We start from the raw sequence: 19,344 nt of genomic DNA on the forward strand, positions 1-19,344 counted from the left end.
TTTTTTTGGCAAAATATTATATTATATTATATTATATTATATTATATTATATTATATTATATTATATTATATTATATTATATTATATCATATTATATTATATTATATTTTCGTTCATATTTGCTCACTTTATATTCATTGTTGTCGTTTGCGTCACGAGTCCGCTTCGTCAGTGTATGACGTCATTAATATGCGACTCGGTTGCGGCCGTCCCACAGTAAAGATGGCGGACGCGTCGGGGACCGAGCTGTCAGACGAGAAAGAGGCGGACGGTGAGCGCAAAAACAAGCTCAATCCGCCGTGGGACGGAGCGAACAAGTCGGGGAAAGTCGTCATTTCTTCACCGCTGCCGGAGACGTTGGGCTTTTACGACATTAGCGCTGTCAGACGAGAGAGGAGAGACCACTCGGCAGGTAAAACGTCGCCTTCGCTCCTCCCCTTCGGAGCTACTAGCATTCATGACGCTTCTCTACCTTTCTCTCCTACTTTTATTGCTCGCGTCTAAGTGTTTTGTGAACAAAATGTATATATTTATGAGGAAGAAAACTTTCTGAACACGTTTAAGGTGTGTGAAATACTGACGAGTAGCTTATATGCTACTTTGGATGCAGTTAATCAACACTGCGGGGGTGCCTAACCACCAGGCCGCGGTCCGGTTACTGGACGCTGGCAGAGGCCGCCATGGTGGTGTGTAAAAGCCACCATCAGTAGACAAACACCTTTTACAATTGAATTTTATTATTATTTTATTATTTCCTGTAACAAACTATGTTATTGTAAATGTACAGTATCCTACAAAAGTTAGCACAAGTAGAGTAGAGCTAAACAGGTTGTTACTGGAATTTGGTCGAGACGCCATACCCACTGTCATAAGTGAATTTCCTTGACAAACATATAGACAAACAACCATTCACACTCACATTCATATCAATGGACAATTTGGAGTCGCCAATTAACCTAGCATGTTTTTGGAATGGTAATGGTAATGGTTTTATTTCATTTGAACATGCATCAGATTACAATTGAATGCATCACATAATCAGTTCACAGTTCCACATGTCCAAAAGGAGTAGGAAGAAGCAAAGCTTATTAAATCCTACCTCTCCATCTGGTACTTTTACAATCAGTAACTGTTACCTTTGTTCACTTCCTGCTTTCCTAATATAGTTGAAGGTTTTTTTGGTTGTTTTTTTTTGGGGGGGGGGGGGTTTGGTGTTTTTGGTATTTAGTTTTTGTTTTATTTTTTTTTACATTTTTTAATTTTATTTTTATTTTTACTACTAGTTTTATTTATTTTTATTTGTTTCCCCCCACATTCCAAAAACATGCTATGTTAATTGGTAACGGTTTTATTTCATTTGAACATGCATCAGATGACACTTGAATGCATCACATAATCTAGTACTTTTACAATCAATAACTGTTACATTTGTTCACTTCCTGCTTTCCTAATATAGTTTAATTTTTTTTATATTATTTTTACATATTTTTTTACATTTTTTGGGAGGACACAGGAGTTCGTGGAGAAAACCCAAGCATGCACATGGAGAACATGAAACTCCACACAGAGAGGGTGGAATTGAACTCGGGTCTCCTAGCTGTGGGGCCTGCGCTAACCACTCGAACACCGTGCAGCCCACTGTGAATATATGTGATTTATAGATAAGGAATCCTACTTGGTGAAAAGTCACCCAATGATTGGATCCAGTTCTCTACAATAAACGATGGATCTGACGCCACCTTAGGGTCATAGTAGGCCAGTGCGTACACAAAGAGGAAAACTACTTCACTTTACAGAAAGTAACCCAAATTACAGTTAAACTATGATTTTGTTGCTGCTGGATTAAATTTTATTATTAATTATGTATTATCCCAGGAGAAATTATTTGTTTACAAATTTGAATCAATTCATGTTAGGATTGTGTGATAATATTGTGACCATGTGGGCAAACACAGCAGTAGTAGTATTGTGCATTTAGCAGTCCATGTACAGTGAAGAAAATAAGTATTTGAACACCCTGCTATTTTGCTATTTCTCCCACTTAGAAATCATGGAGGGGTCTGAAATTTTCATCGTAGGTGCATGTCCACTGTGAGAGAGATAAACTAAAAAGAAAAATCCAGAAATCACAATGCATGATTTTTTAACAATTTATTTGTGTGATACAGCTGCAAATAAGTATTTGAACACCTGAGAAAATGAATGTTAATATTTGGTACAGTAGCCTTTGTTTGCTATTACAGAGGTCAAACGTTTCCTGTAGTTTTTCACCAGGTTTGCACACACTGCAGGAGGGATCTTGGCCCACTCCTCCACACAGATCTTCTCTAGATCAGTCAGGTTTCTGGGCTGTCGCTGAGAAACAGGGAGTTTGAGCTCCCTCCAAAGATTTTCGATTGGGTTCAGGTCTGGAGACTGGCTGGGCCATGCTAGAACCTTGATATGCTTCTTACGGAGCCACTCCTTGGTTTTCCTGGCTGTGTGCTTCGGGTCGTTGTCGTGTTGGAAGACCCAGCCACGACCCATCTTCAATGCTCTGACAGAGGGAAGGAGGTTGTTCCCCAAAATCTCACAATACACGGCCCCAGTCATCCTCTCTTTAATGCAGTGCACTCGTCCTGTCCCATGTGCAGAAAAACACCCCCAAAGCATGATGCTACCACCCCCATGCTTCACAGTAGGGATGGTGTTCTTCGGATTGTACTCTTCATTCTTCTTCCTCCAAACACGCTTATTGGAATTATGACCAAAAAGTTCTATTTTGGTCTCATCTGACCATAAAACTTTCTCCCATGACTCCTCTGTATCATCCAAATGGTCATATGCAAACTTAAGACGGGCCTTGACATGTGCTGGTTTAAGCAGGGGAACCTTTCGTGCCATGCATGATTTCACATCATGACGTCTTAGTGTATTACCTACAGTAACCTTGGAAACGGTGGTCCCAGCTCTTTTCAGGTCATTGACCAAGTCCTGTCGTGTAGTTCTGGGCTGATTCCTCACCTTTCTTAGAATCATTGAGACCCCACGAGGTGATATCTTGCATGGGGCTCCACTCCGATTGAGATTGACCGTCATGTTTAGCTTCTTCCATTTTCTAATGATAGCTCCAACAGTGGACCTTTTTTCACCAAGCTGCTTGGTAATTGCTCCGTAGCCCTTTCCAGCCTTGTGGAGGTGTACAATTTTGTCTCTGGTGTCTTTGGACAGCTCTTTGGTCTTCGCCATGTTACAAGTTAAAGTCTTACTGATTGTATGGGGTGGACAGGTGTCTTTATGCAGCTAACGACCTCAAACAGGTGCATCTGATTCAGGATGATACATGGAGTGCAGGTGGACTTCTAATGGGCAGACTAACAGGTCTTTCAGGGTCAGAATTCTAGATGATACACAGGTGTTCAAATACTTATTTGCAGCTGTATCACACAAATAAATTGTTAAAAAATCATGCATTGTGATTTATGGATTTTTCTTTTTAGTTTATCTCTCTCACAGTGGACATGCACCTACGATGAAAATTTCAGACCCCTCCATGATTTCTAAGTGGGAGAAATAGCAAAATAGCAGGGTGTTCAAATACTTATTTTCTTCACTGTACAATGAAAGACCATATGGGTCCTTAATACCCCATTAAACCCTAACAGGGTTCAAGCTTAGTCAGCGTACTTAAACACCACATCATTCCAAATCTAGCAACCATGCATTGTTGGGTCCAAATGTGTTGCTATTGAACCGGGGGCGCCTCTTTGTGTAAAGTTTATGAGGGGCGACATGTACGACAGCCCCCCCGCAGGGTGAAGTCAAGCCGCAGTAATTTAAGACAACATGGAGCTTGTGGACTCTCTATCAGCTACTGTCGTGGAACCTCTCTATTTAGAACGCCGCCCGCCGGCGCCCCACGTTCACACCTCCACCTGTTGACCACCCAATGTGGTCCCGGGCTCTCACACAATGACAACATCCACTCAATTGTTGTTCCAGATTCGTCGCTGATGCGCTTCGTGTGCACAGAGCTGACCAGAGGCTACTTCCTGGAGCACAATGAGGCCAAGTACACCGAGCGCAGGGAGCGCGTGTACACGTGCATGCGCATCCCCAAGGAGTTGGAGAAGGTACACACGTTTTGTTATCACTTAGTGGGGGGGGGGGTCTGTAATTATTGCTGGGTCATGAGTGATCAGCATCAAGCAGCGCTTTAAAATGTCGCCATGCTCATCAGCGCTGTTAATGCTGACTCAGCAGTTTTCCCCATTACCACTATTACAACACTGGTTCTGTCTGTCTGTCGCTGCCGTGTTGTACAATATACACTACACAATGCAGTCAAAGAGAGACAGGTTTTCCAGTTCCGCTTTCTCATGCACTCTAGATCATGATTGGAGTTTAAAAATGAAGGTGTTTGTATATGATGAGTTGTCGCATTTAGGAAGTAACAGCCTATCTCCAACTATCGCTTGCTTGGGAGAAGGAAACAAAAGGTTTGGATTGATCCAGATCTACTAAAGAACTGACCCGGAGGGGGCCCCGTACACAAGGGGTGGCCTCTCAGTTTCACACTTTTGGATTGTGTCATAGTATCACCTCTAAGGTGTGCATACGACTGCTACATTATTATTATATAAAACATAGATGTTTTTTTGTTGGCCCTGTGATTGGCTGGCCACCAGTCCAGGGTGTACCCCGCCTCCCGCCCGAAGACAGCTGGGATAGGCTCCAGCACCCCCCGCAACCCTCGTGAGGAAAAGCGGTAGAAAATGAATGAATGAATGTTTTTTTGTTGTTTTTTTACAATGCCGCTGTTGTCTTTCTGATGCGCCACCAGGTGGCAGTCTTGAAACATCTAAGTGAGACCCATTGGTAGCCCCATCCATTCACTTCCAGCAGCAATTATTTACGCTCCTCACTAGCAATGTTGTGATTCGTTAATCTAACCTCCACGCCCCTTTCAGCGCTTTAAGTCCTGTTCATTTTATCCTTGGGGAAAGCTCGCTTCCTTCTCGTCAAAGAAGCTCTTGACTTGCTGGGGTTCGACTCCCCAGCCAAGGGAGGCCTCAGCGGGATGTGTGTAAACACGAGCCAGCTCAGTGACTCCTCTGACCAACAACTTGTGTTTATCTGTCTTCATAATATGTTTGCTGGAAAATGTAAATAGTAATATATACAGTATGTCTTTATGGTAACTCAAGGAGAAAGTGGCTGGATGAATGAAGTCCATTCACTCAACTTGTTATTAACGTGTTATTATTGTTATTATATTATGTAACTGCAGTACACTATGCTTAACTTAAAATGTATTTAATATGTGAGAAGTTAAAGTGAAATAAAATATGGATATTATTTAATAATGTATTTAGACTATTATTTGTAATTGTTAATTCATAATGTTAATATTTAGTAAATTATTTAATATTATATTATTAATAATATATTTAATATGTAAAATTATAAGAGGTTGTGGAAAAAGATATTTTTTATGACAAAGTGGCAATATTAAAAGAAGAAAGTCACAATTAAAAATAAACTTGTAATATAAAAAAATAATAAAAATTGTAATATAGAAAACAAACAAAACAAAAGTTGTAATTTTTGGAAAATAAGATTTGGTTAAAAACAAAATTACGTTTTTTACGATTACGATTGGAATAAAGTCATCATATTATGAAAACAATAAATACAAACATTAATGAAAAAGTACAAATATTTGTAACGTGGCCTTTGCATCCTCTCATATATCAGTACAGTATGTGGCCCCCTGGAAAAAGTTTGGCCACGTCCACTTTAGAGTAGTAATAAAAATAGGTATTTCTAGGGCTAGTCGTGGCTACGTGTGCATTAGCTGGGATCTACCGTATGTTCTAGTTGTTTTTTTGTGGGCCGAGCTGTCTAAATAAAGGTGTGCTTGCTTGTTTGCTTCGTAAAAAGTCACAGAGAACCTGCCAATAAGAGGCAAACCCTCCCACCCACTTCCACCTTGACTTGGCTCCACGCTCACCTGCTTTAACAGTCCAACCTTGTAGCGTTAAGAAGACAGCGCTCAGTCTAACATGAGCACAAAACGTATATTTGCAGACGTGAAGGTACGTCCCGAGCTAATGTAGCTTATTAATGAGTCGCAAACAGCGTTTCAGAACAAGCTGCATTTTGCATCCTGTGTTTGTTTAACTGGGAGGTATTTCTTGACAGTTGATGATCTTTGGCTTCTTCCTCTGCGTGGACGCCTTCCTCTACGTGTTCACGCTGCTGCCCCTCAGGGTGCTGCTGGCCCTGCTCCGCCTCCTCACGCTGCCGTGCTGCGGCTTCAGGTCAGAAACGACACACGTCAACAGGAGTGGGTAGGAGAAAAAAAATGGTGGCCAGAGCAGCCCCTGTGCAGTCTCAACTTGTGGAAAGCGCATTAGTGCCCCCTGGTGGTTAAAACTGATTGGTGACGTGGCAGCCATGTGACCCGTGTGCCATGTGAGCTCTTTTGATGAACTCACCCAGCAAGCATGTGACTATCTGATGAATAATGACCAACCGAGTTATAAATGAATGACACTAACACTAATTAACATGTTTACCTTCAAGACATGCACAGGAATGGCTCACCATACTGGTATAATGATTACACCCCTCGCTAATTGAAAAATACATATTTATGATCAAATATTATTTATTAACATCATTTCTAAAAAAAAATGCATAATACAATTTAAAACCCCATAAAACAATCTCAATGTTTTAAATATACATGATTAAACAATAAGTTTGAGTCGCTCTTTGAGTTTTACTTATGAAGGAAAATATTAATTTCTATTTTTCAAATATCCATTCTGGGTTATTGATATTTTTGTATTAATGATTTTTAAAATTAATTTTGTGTGACTTTTAAAAATGAAATATTCACAGTTTTTTATTTTAGATTTTAAATCATATTACAGCTACAGTATCATATGTATTGTTTATTTTAAATGTTTTATACATGATGGAAGAAAGTCAACATTTTTTATGATTAAATTATATAATAATATATATTAAATAATCATTAAATAATAGAGTGAATAATATAATATTAATAATAATAATATAATTAAAGCCATTTTGCAAATTTTGCAAATTTTAATGATTTTTTTTCAATTTTATATATTTGTGCATGATTTAAAAAGTATATTATGATTAAGTTTTTTTTTACTTTTTGTATATTTGTAATTAAAATGTTTGTTTGATAAAAAAAAATACACTTATTTAACTCTTGAAATTAAATTTAGCATTTTAAAAATACATTTTTACAATAATAATAACAATAACAATATATATATAACAATAATAACAATATTTTTACAAATATTTTACAAAAAAAGTTGAAATGTTACTGTTTTGCTCTAAACATACATACAGCAGTACTGAAACAAAACGACTCATTGATCTTCCTGTAAACGCCCCGTTACCCCCATTCCCATATTTGTGCCCGCCCTCCCCCGGTCTGATTGTGGCTCCTCCCACCTGCAGGGCACGCACATGCCCCTACTGCAGAAGAAGCAGGTACGCTCCTCCCACAAGCATCAATATCCATGTCCACGCTCCATCCCCCATCTCCTTATATGTCCGTCCACATCTCCATCATGTCCCTTAGATGTTCAGCTGGGCTCTGCACGTCATGGTCCTCTTAACACCTTATTGGTTAGTCCCCCATCAAATGTGGATGCTTTGGTGTTTTCCAAACAAGCTCAGGGAAGGTTGGCTGAGCGTGCATGCTCTCTTTAAAACCTCTGTGTGTGTGTGTGTGTGTGTGTGTGTGTGTGTGTGTGTGTGTGTGTGTGTGTGTGTGTGTGTGTGTGTGTGTTTGGAGCATTTTAAAGTTCACAAGAGTAGTCGTGACTCAAGCGGAAAAACTCTCAAGGCCTGTTTGACCTTTGCTTTATGCATTCCACCATCTATGTCTTGCCAATGTTCGACGATTTTACCTGCTCGCCACCTTCCTGTGGCCTTTTTACTACGAGGTACTGTACATGGTATTGCAATAACAAATAGTGAGGTCTTACTTGGATCTCATTGGTTCATTATGTTGTGGCGGCGTAACTAGAAATGTGTTTTATTGACGAGGTAGGAGAGGTAGAAATCAGCAGTGGCTAACATCCCAGCCAACATGGAACAATCCTATCTCCTCCTTTTCACTGTCATAGTTAATATTAAAAAAGCAGCCCTGCAGATTTGGTGTCTTGTTCCCCGCTGCCGACGCCACCATTCTTTGCAGAAATATACAAGCCCAGAGGAGACGTGTCTTTTATTTATGAATATTATTTTTTATTATTATTCTGCTCCTGCCTGCAAGATACAGCACACTGGCTAGTAAACATCCTTGTCAAAATGCCCCCTGACTGGTGCTAAATTGGAAATACGGACCTTATATAAACAGTCACTGGCTTTTTACATGAGGCGCAATTGCACGATGTGGCGCACACTCTGATTTAGTGCTGGACAGGTAGTGCCACATTTATCTGTGGTGGCGAGAATGTATCCATGGCGAGCCTCCACAAACACTGTAGTTCAATGAGCCACAATAATAATGATCTTGTTATATTAAGGTTTTATGGTGAATGGCTTGTGTGAGAGTCCATTATGTGTACACACTGTCATGTTTTGGCATGTGGTTTTCAGTTTTGCACGAATATCTGCTTTAAGTAATGGAATCCATGTGACATATACCGTATCCGGTAAGTGGAGGTCATATAAGTAGATGGTGTTTGTGTGTCCAGCGGGTCCAGGCTGCTGCAGCCGGCGCAGGTGTGCGACATGCTGAAAGGCCTGATCCTGGTGCTGTGCTTCTCCATGATGCACTACGTGGACTACTCCATGATGTACCACCTGATCAGGGGACAGTCCGTCATCAAGCTCTACATCATCTTCAACATGCTGGAGGTAACGGCTCACTTCTTGTTCCATATATCTCACATCACCAAATATTACACCGCAACTTTTACTTAACTTCTTTATACACTTAGAATAGTCAAGAATGTTGCAGATATGATTTCAAACTAGTCCCTCCATTGTTGTCCACCTGTCTGTGGAAGGTGGCAGATCGACTCTTCTCCTCCTTCGGCCAAGACATCCTGGACGCTCTCTACTGGACCGCCACAGAGCCCAAAGAGCGCAAGAGAGACAGCATAGGAGTCATCCCTCACTTCCTCATGGCCGTCTTCTATGTTTGTATCCTTCCCGGCACGCTCCACAGCAGCAGCGTGGGTGTTTGGAAAGCGTTACCTGGCAACGGCAGGTAGTCGGATCTTGTTCGATGCATAAAGGCGAGAGGTGTAATGGTACGCCACGATCACGGTTTGCTACCTGCTTCATTTAAGGTCATGGTTCGGTTCATTTCTTTACAATAAGGCAACACAATAAACGTAAATATACAATATAATACAATACAATATATTAATTCATTCATTTTCTACCGCTTTTCCTCACAAGGGTCGCTGGAGCCAATCCCAGCTTTGGGCGAGAGGCGGTTAACACCCTGGACTGGTGGCCAGCCAATCACAGGGCACATATAGACAAACAACCATTCACACTCACATTCATACCTATGGACAATTTGGAGTCGCCAATTAGCCTAGCATGTTTTTGGAATGTGGGAGGAAACCCACGCATGCACGGGGGAGAACATGCAAACTCCACACAGAGATGGCCGAGGGTGGAATTGAACCCTGGTCTCCTAGCTGTGAGGTCTGTGTGCTAACCACTCGCCCACCGTGCTGCTACAATACATACAATTGTCTAAAATATATAACATACAGAATAATGAAAGCATGCACATTTTGTGTGTTAAAGATACTTCCGGGAAGTATTACTGTAAGTATTGCATGTTATTATGAATGTACCAGTTACTACATTGTTGCAGCATGTATATAAAGCCATAAAACACAGCATTTAGAATCTCATAAACAGATTTTTTTATGCTGTAATTATGAAAACATTCCATTTATTGACATAGAATTCTGTATCACGGAAATTCAAGTATCAAGGTCTGGTCTGGAGCCAATTAACCGCTATGAACGAGGGATTATAAACGGTGTTTCAAGCTCCGCCTTCTCCTCCGTCTTCACTGCACTGTTTCCGTCCGCTTGTATGCCCACTTGAGACTTGAGTTACTTCCCTGAGCGTCCAGCCCTCAGTCCTCCACGCCATCCTCATCATGGTGCAAGCCTCCACCCTCAACGTCGCCTTCAACTCGCACAACAAGTCCCTGCTCACCATCATGATGTCCAGCAACGTACGTGCATGCCCATATGCAGATTTCATGCTACTAATATGCAAAATAGAAGCCTGATGGCATCCATTTTGGTTTCTATGCAGATATGCTATTCATTGCAGTAGTAGTTGAAGTAGTATTGTTTTCACATGACTCTCCATCCTGTTAATGTCTTCTCCTTCCACAGTTTGTCGAGATCAAAGGCAGCGTGTTCAAGAAATTTGAAAAGAACAACTTGTTCCAAATGTCCAACAGTGGTAAGATGTTTATCGTCTTATCAGTACGATTCCAAATGACGATAGCTGCTATCGAAGACGACGCCGATTGCAAAATATCCTAATCATGTGTAACTGCTGATTTGCTGTCCTCTTAAACCTTTGTGGATGTGAGGGAACTCGGAGTGATCCCACTGAACATGCCAATGATGAAGAAGTGTAAAAGTTCACGGCGAGCTTATATAAAGCAGTTCAAAAAGTTTTCCTTTTCGCTCTAATTCCCAGTAAACGTGAATAAAGAAGCCTTTTCTCTGAGGATTTGATGGAGCCGTTATGTACCTTTTTGCCACCATCGTAGATTCAATGCCTTCTTCGTGTGCATGTTTAATTGTCTCCTCATCTTCTTCTCCTCTTCTTGCAGACATAAAGGAGCGCTTCACCAGCCACGTCCTCATGCTCATCGTTTGTCTCAGGAATATGGAGCAGTTCTCTTGGAACTTGGGTAATTATCAACAGCGGCATTTTTAATAGTTAGTTGAAAGCGTGTTCCCCCACGGTACGTACGAACTGTTTGCCCGCTTCATTCCTTGTCAGTGTGCTCGCTACCTGTCACCGTTTTGCTTGTTTAAGATCCTTTTACGACTGTCACACGGGACAAATTGCCCGCATCACGGCAATAAAGAGCAAAGCGATGACCGGATCATTAAAAGATAAGACGAGATAGATGTTTTATTGATGCAAACAAGAGCAGTTATTAAAGTATGCAGAAAAGCGACGACACACACAAAAACAGAGCGAGATTGTGGGACACACAGACTTTACAGGATAAAGAAGGCTCGGTGAGGATCTGGATATATGTGCAGATACAGGAATATCATTTGACTGCTTCAATGGAAGCTTCTATATCATCCTCTATGACCCAGGAAGTAGTCTGCAAAAGTCTCCCCACTTTCACCCGACATCTGCTGGGATAGCCTCCAGCATACCCCCAGGCGACCCTCGTGGGGATAAGCAATATAGAAAATGACTGGATGGATTACAGATCTCACAGGTTTAGAAATAACATTCAAAATCTAAAACTTTCTTGTGATGTTAAATCATCCTCTTTCGACCACAACGCTGGGGGCCAGAACCAGTGCCGGCTGTCCATCACATATTTTGAAAGTATTAATTTTAAAGTATTAATTTCTATTTTTCAAATATCCATTCTGGGTTATTGATATTTTTGTATTCATGATTTTTTAATTAATTTTGTGTGACTTTTCATTAAAAGTTTGAGATTGCTGACTTAAAAATGAAATATTCCCAGTTTTTTATTTTAGATTTTAAATGACATTACAGCTACAGTATCATATGTATTGTTTATTTTAAATGTTTTATACATGATGGAAGAAAGTCAACATTTTTTAAATAATTAAATTATATAATATATATTAAATAATCATTTAATAATAATATAATTAATAATATTAATAATAATAATAATATAATTAAAGCCATTTTTGGAAATGACTATTTTTGAGATTTTATTGATATTTTGATTTTATATATTTGTGCATGATTTAAAAAGTATATTATGATTAAGGATTAAGGATCATACACTAAAACCTGGTTATTACTAAGTACTGTGGTAGCCTCATTGACAGGTCGTGAAGTTAACGTCCCTCCTTTTAACCAAATAGATGGCGAATAGAAAGAAAGATATGATGCAAATCCATGCAGCAACACAAGTCTCATTCATGGTGATAAGTATTATATGGAAAGGAAAATGGGTGGATGGATGGAAGTATTATATCTATTATTGGTGAGCTTGTAATATAACAATATAAAAAAATATTACATGGCTCTCCCGAAAATACATTTTCAAACGTGTGACTTTCATGGCTCTCCTCGCCAAAAAGGTTCCTGACCTCGGGTCTAAATGGTGCCAGCTCATCAGATTTTTACCCCAAATGCACACTTGTAACATTTCTATGTATTTTAACACACACACACACACACCACAAGGTCATGAGTGTTAAATATTCATCGAACGGGTCGGCCACAGTCACAAGAAAATCGCTGAGCTCGTGCTTGCCGTTAACCCGACCTGGCCGTGAGGCGTTTTGTCCTCCAGAGCGAGCCTGGCGTGACCAATTGATTGACAGCTCCCCCCTTCCCGCTCCACTCTCGGGGGACAGACGCACCGTCGCTGACGGACAGACGCCGCCTGTCAGTCGTTCCCCGCTTCGTTGTAGCCGGAGCCGCCTTTGCTGGAAGACGTGTCATCAGTCATGTTCTCGCTGCTGCGTTTGTTCACCGTGTCAGCTTATAGTTTGCGTTTCAACAATAAACGCAAAGGGGGGGTTCCAATGTTTTACACCAAAAATCAGCAAATTGCTGGGATCCACTTTATTATTAATACTGGATATTAAACAATGTGCTGAATTGTACTAATAGTACTGCTAATAATTAGTATTTCTTTTGTACGAGGGACTTCAGAGTAATATGCATATGTGTGTGTTTCACTGACGCAGAGCACCTCTGGGTTCTGTTCCCCGACGTTTTCATGGTCCTCACCTCTGAAGTGGCCGTGGACATCATCAAACACGCCTTCATCACCAAGTTCAACGACATCACGGCAGACGTAAAGCACACACAACAGGAACACATATGGCGGTCCCATTCGCCATCCTCTTACATCCTGTGTGTTATTTTGCAGGTTTACAGCGAATACAGAGCCAGCTTGGCTTTTGATCTTGTCAGCAGTCGACAAAAAAACGTGAGCAACCAGCAGATATTATTATTATTGTTGTTATTATTATTATGGGCTTGCTTGAAATGCAGTGAAGTCCATCTTATTATTCCTCATACTTATGTTTTATTATGGGCCTGCTTGCAATGCAGCACATGTTCGTATTCCTCATTCTTACTCTTTATTATGGGCCAGCCCTTGATAGTACTCGTCATACTTATACTTTATTGTGGTATTACTTGCAATGCAGTCAATTTTATTATTCCTCATACTTCTTCTTTATTATGAGTCTGCTTGCAATGCAGGCCATGCTATCCCTCATACCTATTGTTTATTATGAGCCTGCTTGTGATGCAACACACCCACTTGTTTGCTGCTGTGGAATTGTTGTACTTAATTATGATAATGATTATTATTACAGTTTATGGTGCTCACAGTGCTGTAACGTGTGTCACTCTGCAGGCTTGTACCGACTACAGTGACTCTGTGGCCCGCAGGATGGGCTTCATCCCGCTGCCTTTGGCTGTTCTGGTAAGACGATGCGGCCTCTCAATGCTAAAACTCAACACGGTCATTAAAAACTGTCAACATCTTTTTATGTTGGAACAGCTCATCCGAGTGGTCATGAGCTCAGTGAAGGTGCGAGGAGCTCTGTCCTACACCTGTGTGCTCCTCTTCTACCTCGGGTAAGACGCCATTGCGTTCACACACAGCTCTCAAACGTAAATAATCTGTTCTGATTGGATTTCCTGCCATTTCTCAAATATTTAATTTCTAAGCTTCCGTGTGTTTAAAACAATTTGTTGCTGTTTTTTGATGTTAAAAAGTACCATGAGGATTCAGGGATGGGCCTTTGGCTCGATATTATAAACCATCTACTGCCATGTAGGATATTACATACTAAGAATGTATGTTTTACACAAATCTCTCTTGATTTCCAGAATAATCACATTTATAATTGTTTTATCGGCCCAATGCCATGCCACAGATTGTCACTATGTTCCACTTTAGACAGCAAATTTGTCGAACCTTCTGGTTGCAGCCAAGTAGTGCACTTGATGATGGCACCAGTTTACTTATTGATTCCATTATAATACGCTGTACAAAAAGAAATAGAGGCATTACAGTAATATGGACATACAGTAGAAAGTATTTTAAAAAGGAGCATGATGGTGTCATCTTCTGGAATAATATTTCTGTTCATGACTAATTGCAATATAGTTCTGTGTTTAGATATTCCCACACGACAACAGACACAGGCAATGTCACACACACACACACACACAGCATTACATAAGCCTAAACATTGTGTCCTCACGTTCTCCCCGAGCCGCTGATAGCCGCGCTCATTCGCCGTATCCCATCGGGCTCGCACCATTGAAGACTTCCCCCTCGGGGTGAAGAATACAATGTTGTCATCTCCAGTGCCATCGCTGCAACTACCCCTCCACCCCCCCTTTACCCGTTGTGCTTTAAAAATAGCCAAGGCTGTAACAGACTGCTGCGCCTTGGCAACAGTTCACTGACATACACGTCGCTCCTCGCGCCTTATCACATGGGCAGAGCTCCACAGACCCAAATTTGTCCCGTCTGTCGCTCTCATCAGTGTCACCCACCGCGCTGACGCCACGTTTGGCCCACAAGCGCAGAGGGAGGCGACACATGAGTGGAGGATTGGACCACTCGTAGTCTGACACCATTGTAGATTTGTTTAAGGGAATAAATAATTTATTTCATAATTTAGCAGCCTGTACACACAGGTAAGAGCAAAAGTATTTGGACATGTCAGCCTTCATTTCATTGAAAGATGCATTTCTGTGACTATCTCTCAAACCTATGGCTGCTTAATCCCTTGTTAATCGCAGTTAATTGATTGCAGACCCGATCGTTATAAGTGGATTTCTGTCAAGTAAGATTTCTTATTTAGAGAAAGAATATTTTTGTAGTTGGAGCATAGAAATCCTGTTTATAACCTGCTAAATACTATATATACTATACAGTAGGTTTTAACATCATTAGAGCCCTCTAGACATGAAATAACATCCCCATAGTCACCTTTACACACGTACTACCCAACATAGTAGCCAAAAATATGTCCTTTAAAACATAAATAATGTGTGGAAAAATTATATTTATTATATAAATTGTGTGTCTGTTCCGGTGGTGTGGACAGGAAGTGACGTTGATGGTTGAGATTTGACTTGCAACTTGGTGAGGCGTAGGACCGCAACAGTAGTCTGTGTTGGGGCTTAGTTTGCCTTGGGGCAAGGTAATTCAAGCCTGCAATAAAATCCTGTTGTTCTGGCCATCACATGTGGTACTGGTGTGTGTCATTGAATATTACAGTAACATTCGCTGACACCTAGTGACCAGTGTAGAATACTACATCATCCCAGCATCTTCCAATGTGTCTTTTCAATGCCTCATATTTGTTTGTTTATCATTTATATAGCATTATATTAGCATTTAGCATTAAATAGTATAAGGCACTTCTCAGTGGCTTATATTTGTCTTTTGGTTCAATTAGCCATTTTTATTAATGAAAATGCTTAATTTAGTCAGAAATATTTGTACAATTGGCTTATATATGTGTATTTTTGGTTACTAATAGTAGGTCATATTCAACCATAAAACTGCATGATTTGTTGTACTAAAATATGCAAAAATAAATGAATGTTAGCCAAGTAGTGGATTTAATTCTGCTGTGAATGAGGTGTCAAACATCTCGCTGCAGGCTGCTCACGCTGAAGGTGCTGAACAGCATCGTGCTGCTGGGGAAGTCGTGCGTTTACGTCAAGAGAGCCAACATGGAGGGCAAGTTGTTCCAGAAGCCCCAGCAGACGACAGCGTCCTCCTCTGTCAAGACCCCCAGCAAAGCGGACCCGGCCGCAAGTACGGCGCCCTCAGGTGATGACCCCACACACACACACAAGTGTATTTGTTGTTATTGTTGTGTAGATGCATTGCAGCTGCTTTAAAGGTAATGGATGATTTGGAGGCGGCAGCATCTTCCTGTCATCTGCAGCCAAATCCCCTCAGCACTTTTTTGCCCCGCCTACACTTCTGAACAGGAGCTTTGAGGTGGCAAAGATCCTGATGGCGCGTCACTTCCTGTCAGGCTTCAAAGCCCAGCCAAACTCTCTCCGCCGTTTCCAACTTATCCGGATTCCCAGAAATGAGCAAGTTGCCACACACTATGCTCCTGCTTAGTTTTTCCAACCCTCAGCTGCCACGATAACCCCGCTTAGCGCTGCACATCAGACTTAAACCGACGCTCCGCAGCACAATTTGCGGTTCTTTGTCTTTTTCAAGAATTTTTGTTTGCACATCACAAGACACACCATCTGCATCTGGGGGTTGTGCCCCCGGGACAGGTATCAGCAAGGGATAGTTGCTTGTTAGCCATTTCAGCCACGTCAGACAGAGCCAACCCTCTACCTCGGCTTGGAATACTTGTCACTAGCGAAACTGGTCACTAGCGAAGTCCAACTTTACTTTTGGACATACAGTAATCCCTCGTTTATTGCCGTTAACTGGTTCTAGACCTAGGTATGAGTCCTTATTTATGAATGGAATATTTTTGTAGTTAGATTTACAGAGAAGTTAGAAAGCCTGTTTACGACCTTCTAAATATGCTTTTTAACAGTATTAGAGCCCTCTAGACCTGAAATAACACCCCTATAGTCACCTTTACCCTCCTATCTCCCAATGGCTTACATTAATAAAGCAATTGCAATTGCATCTGAAAGTATGTTGTTTTTAAAGGGGACCAATTATGCTAATTTTTTGGACTCCTGTAGAGCAGCTACACACAATAACCCGCACAAAAAGCTTTCTAGATCTTCAGGAATCTGCATCTATTCCAGCTGTATTTGCTTGGATTTCCAAAACTGTCTGTTTTATTCCACCCACAGCCCGCCTCCAGGCACTCCGCTGAGATTGGTCACACTCAGCTTGTACAGCTAACACTCGGGCATGCCCATATGAGGAAGTCACTGGCTGGATGGAGCCAGTGACTTCAAAATATGTCCAATTTTGTTTTTATTATGTTATATTTGTTTACTAATAATATGCTGTTGTGCCACATGGATGTTTCCATCAGTCATATATCTTTAATATTCTTCACAGGTGATTCCAAGGTGAACCAGAGCCCGTCTACACCCCCCGTCCCACCTGCCTCCTTTTCTGTGACCACTCAGCCAACACCAAGGTCGGACTTCCCCCCTCTGCCCTCTGATCCGACCCTCTCAGCACCCCCCCATCCACCTCCAGCTGCACCATCGGAACCCGAGCAGCCTACTCCATCACTCCCCAAAGAGGAGGAGGAGGAGGAAGAGGAGGAAGCTGTAGAGGAGGAGGGGCGGGACCCCTCTGCTGCCAAGCATCGGGCTCCTAAGAAGGACTTGCTGGAGATCGACCGCTTCACCATCTGCGGCAACCGCATCAACTGACTGGACTCAGGAAGGACAAGTATTTATTTACGGTAAGTTAGCGGAAGCACCGACGCACATCCTGCCGCTCGTCCCAGAAGATTCCTCGACAGGAAGTTTGGGCGAGATGATAATAAGCGCGTCGCATGACGAACTCCAGTGTGAGCGTGCAGGTGTCAGGATGCGGCGCCAGTGTGGAGGCGTGACAGCGAGTGAAGGTGAGAGCACATCAGCACTTCCTGTTTGAGCGGCAGAGGACACGTGTGAATTTGAGCTTTTCAAGGTACAAAAGTGAAGGATCCTCCACAGAAACATTAGGTGGGACACACACGGGTCATTATACACCCGAGGTAAATGCTTCCTGTCCATGTCACCTTAAAGGGGTAGACCATGTCACCTTAAAGGGGTAGACCATGTCACCTTAAGGAGGTAGACCATGTCACCTTAAGGAGGTAGACCATGTCACCTTAAGGAGGTAGACCATGTCACCTTAAGGAGGTAGACCATGTCACCTTAAGGAGGTAGACCATGTCACCTTAAGGAGGTAGACCATGTCACCTTAAGGAGGTAGACCATGTCACCTTAAGGAGGTAGACCATGTCACCTTAAGGAGGTAGACCATGTCACCTTAAGGAGGTAGACCATGTCACCTTAAGGAGGTAGACCATGTCACCTTAAAGGGGTAGACCATGTCACCTTAAGGAGGTAGACCATGTCACCTTAAGGGGGTAGACCATGTCACCTTAAAGGGGTAGACCATGTCACCTTAAGGGGGTAGACCATGTCACCTTAAAGGGGTAGACCATGTCACCTTAAAGGGGTAGACCATGTCACCTTAAAGGGGTAGACCATGTCACCTTAAAGGGGTAGACCATGTCACCTTAAAGGGGTAGACCATGTCACCTTAAAGGGGTAGACCATGTCACCTTAAAGGGGTAGACCATGTCACCTTAAAGGGGTAGACCATGTCACCTTAAAGGGGTAGACCATGTCACCTTAAAGGGGTAGACCATGTCACCTTAAAGGGGTAGACCATGTCACCTTAAAGGGGTAGACCATGTCACCTTAAAGGGGTAGACCATGTCACCTTAAAGTGGTAGACCATGTCACCTTAAAGTGGTAGACCATGTCACCTTAAAGGAGGTAGACCATGTCACCTTAAAGGGGTAGACCATGTCACCTTAAAGGGGTAGACCATGTCACCTTAAAGGGGTCGACCATGTCACCTTAAAGGGGTAGACCATGTCACCTTAAAGGGGTAGACCATGTCACCTTAAAGGGGTAGACCATGTCACCTTAAAGGGGTAGACCATGTCACCTTAAAGGGGTAGACCATGTCACCTTAAAGGGGTAGACCATGTCACCTTAAAGGGGTAGACCATGTCACCTTAAGGAGGTAGACCATGTCACCTTAAAGGGGTAGACCATGTCACCTTAAAGTGGTAGACCATGTCACCTTAAAAGAGGTAGACCATGTCACCTTAAAGGGGTAGACCATGTCACCTTAAAGGGGTAGACCATGTCACCTTAAGGAGGTAGAACCTGTCACCTTAAGGAGGTAGACCCTGTCACCTTAAGGAGGTAGACCAGGTCACCTTAAGGAGGTAGACCAGGTCACCTTAAGGAGGTAGACCAGGTCACCTTAAAGGAGGTAGACCATGTCACCTTAAAGGAGGTAGACCATGTCACCTTAAAGGAGGTAGACCATGTCACCTTAAAGGAGGTAGACCATGTCAC

The 19,344-nt window shown here is 42.0% G+C and overlaps 1 protein-coding gene across 3 annotated transcripts; it reads left to right on the forward strand.

Annotated features, from left to right (window-relative positions):
• Positions 1 to 210: 210 nt before the first annotated feature.
• On the forward strand, positions 211 to 18,260 carry tapt1a (transmembrane anterior posterior transformation 1a). 3 transcript variants are annotated; one of them, XM_058064653.2, is made up of 15 exons: positions 211 to 412; positions 3,982 to 4,112; positions 6,184 to 6,302; positions 7,489 to 7,521; positions 8,736 to 8,898; positions 9,051 to 9,186; positions 10,152 to 10,249; positions 10,416 to 10,485; positions 10,865 to 10,945; positions 12,960 to 13,069; positions 13,145 to 13,204; positions 13,640 to 13,708; positions 13,787 to 13,863; positions 15,912 to 16,084; positions 17,306 to 18,259. In XM_058064653.2, exons 1-15 carry the CDS (start codon positions 223 to 225, stop codon positions 17,626 to 17,628), a joined length of 1,833 nt encoding a protein of 610 aa, XP_057920636.2. In that variant the 5' UTR covers positions 211 to 222; the 3' UTR covers positions 17,629 to 18,259. The 3 variants fall into 3 exon arrangements, with proteins under 3 accessions (XP_057920636.2, XP_057920637.2, XP_078644680.1); XM_058064654.2 differs by lacking the exon at positions 7,489 to 7,521 and having other exon boundaries at positions 17,306 to 18,258; XM_078788554.1 differs by lacking the exon at positions 7,489 to 7,521 and having other exon boundaries at positions 12,960 to 13,204; positions 17,306 to 18,260.
• Positions 18,261 to 19,344: the final 1,084 nt, after the last annotated feature.

This window comes from Doryrhamphus excisus, linkage group LG23, assembly GCF_037039965.1.
Source record: "Doryrhamphus excisus strain RoL-2023G ecotype Guam linkage group LG23, RoL_Dexc_Guam_v1.1, whole genome shotgun sequence".
Classification (NCBI taxonomy): Eukaryota; Metazoa; Chordata; class Actinopteri; order Syngnathiformes; family Syngnathidae; genus Doryrhamphus; species Doryrhamphus excisus.

Excerpts from the sequence above, each read along its gene's own strand:
- tapt1a (XM_078788554.1), top strand. The coding sequence starts at position 223 with ATGGCGGACGCGTCGGGGACCGAGCTGTCAGACGAGAAAGAGGCGGAC. Across the intron at positions 10,486-10,864 it reads GTTCCAAATGTCCAACAGTG|ACATAAAGGAGCGCTTCACC; the intron begins GTAAGATGTTTA and ends CTCTTCTTGCAG. Across the intron at positions 13,205-13,639 it reads TCAGCAGTCGACAAAAAAAC|GCTTGTACCGACTACAGTGA; the intron begins GTGAGCAACCAG and ends GTCACTCTGCAG.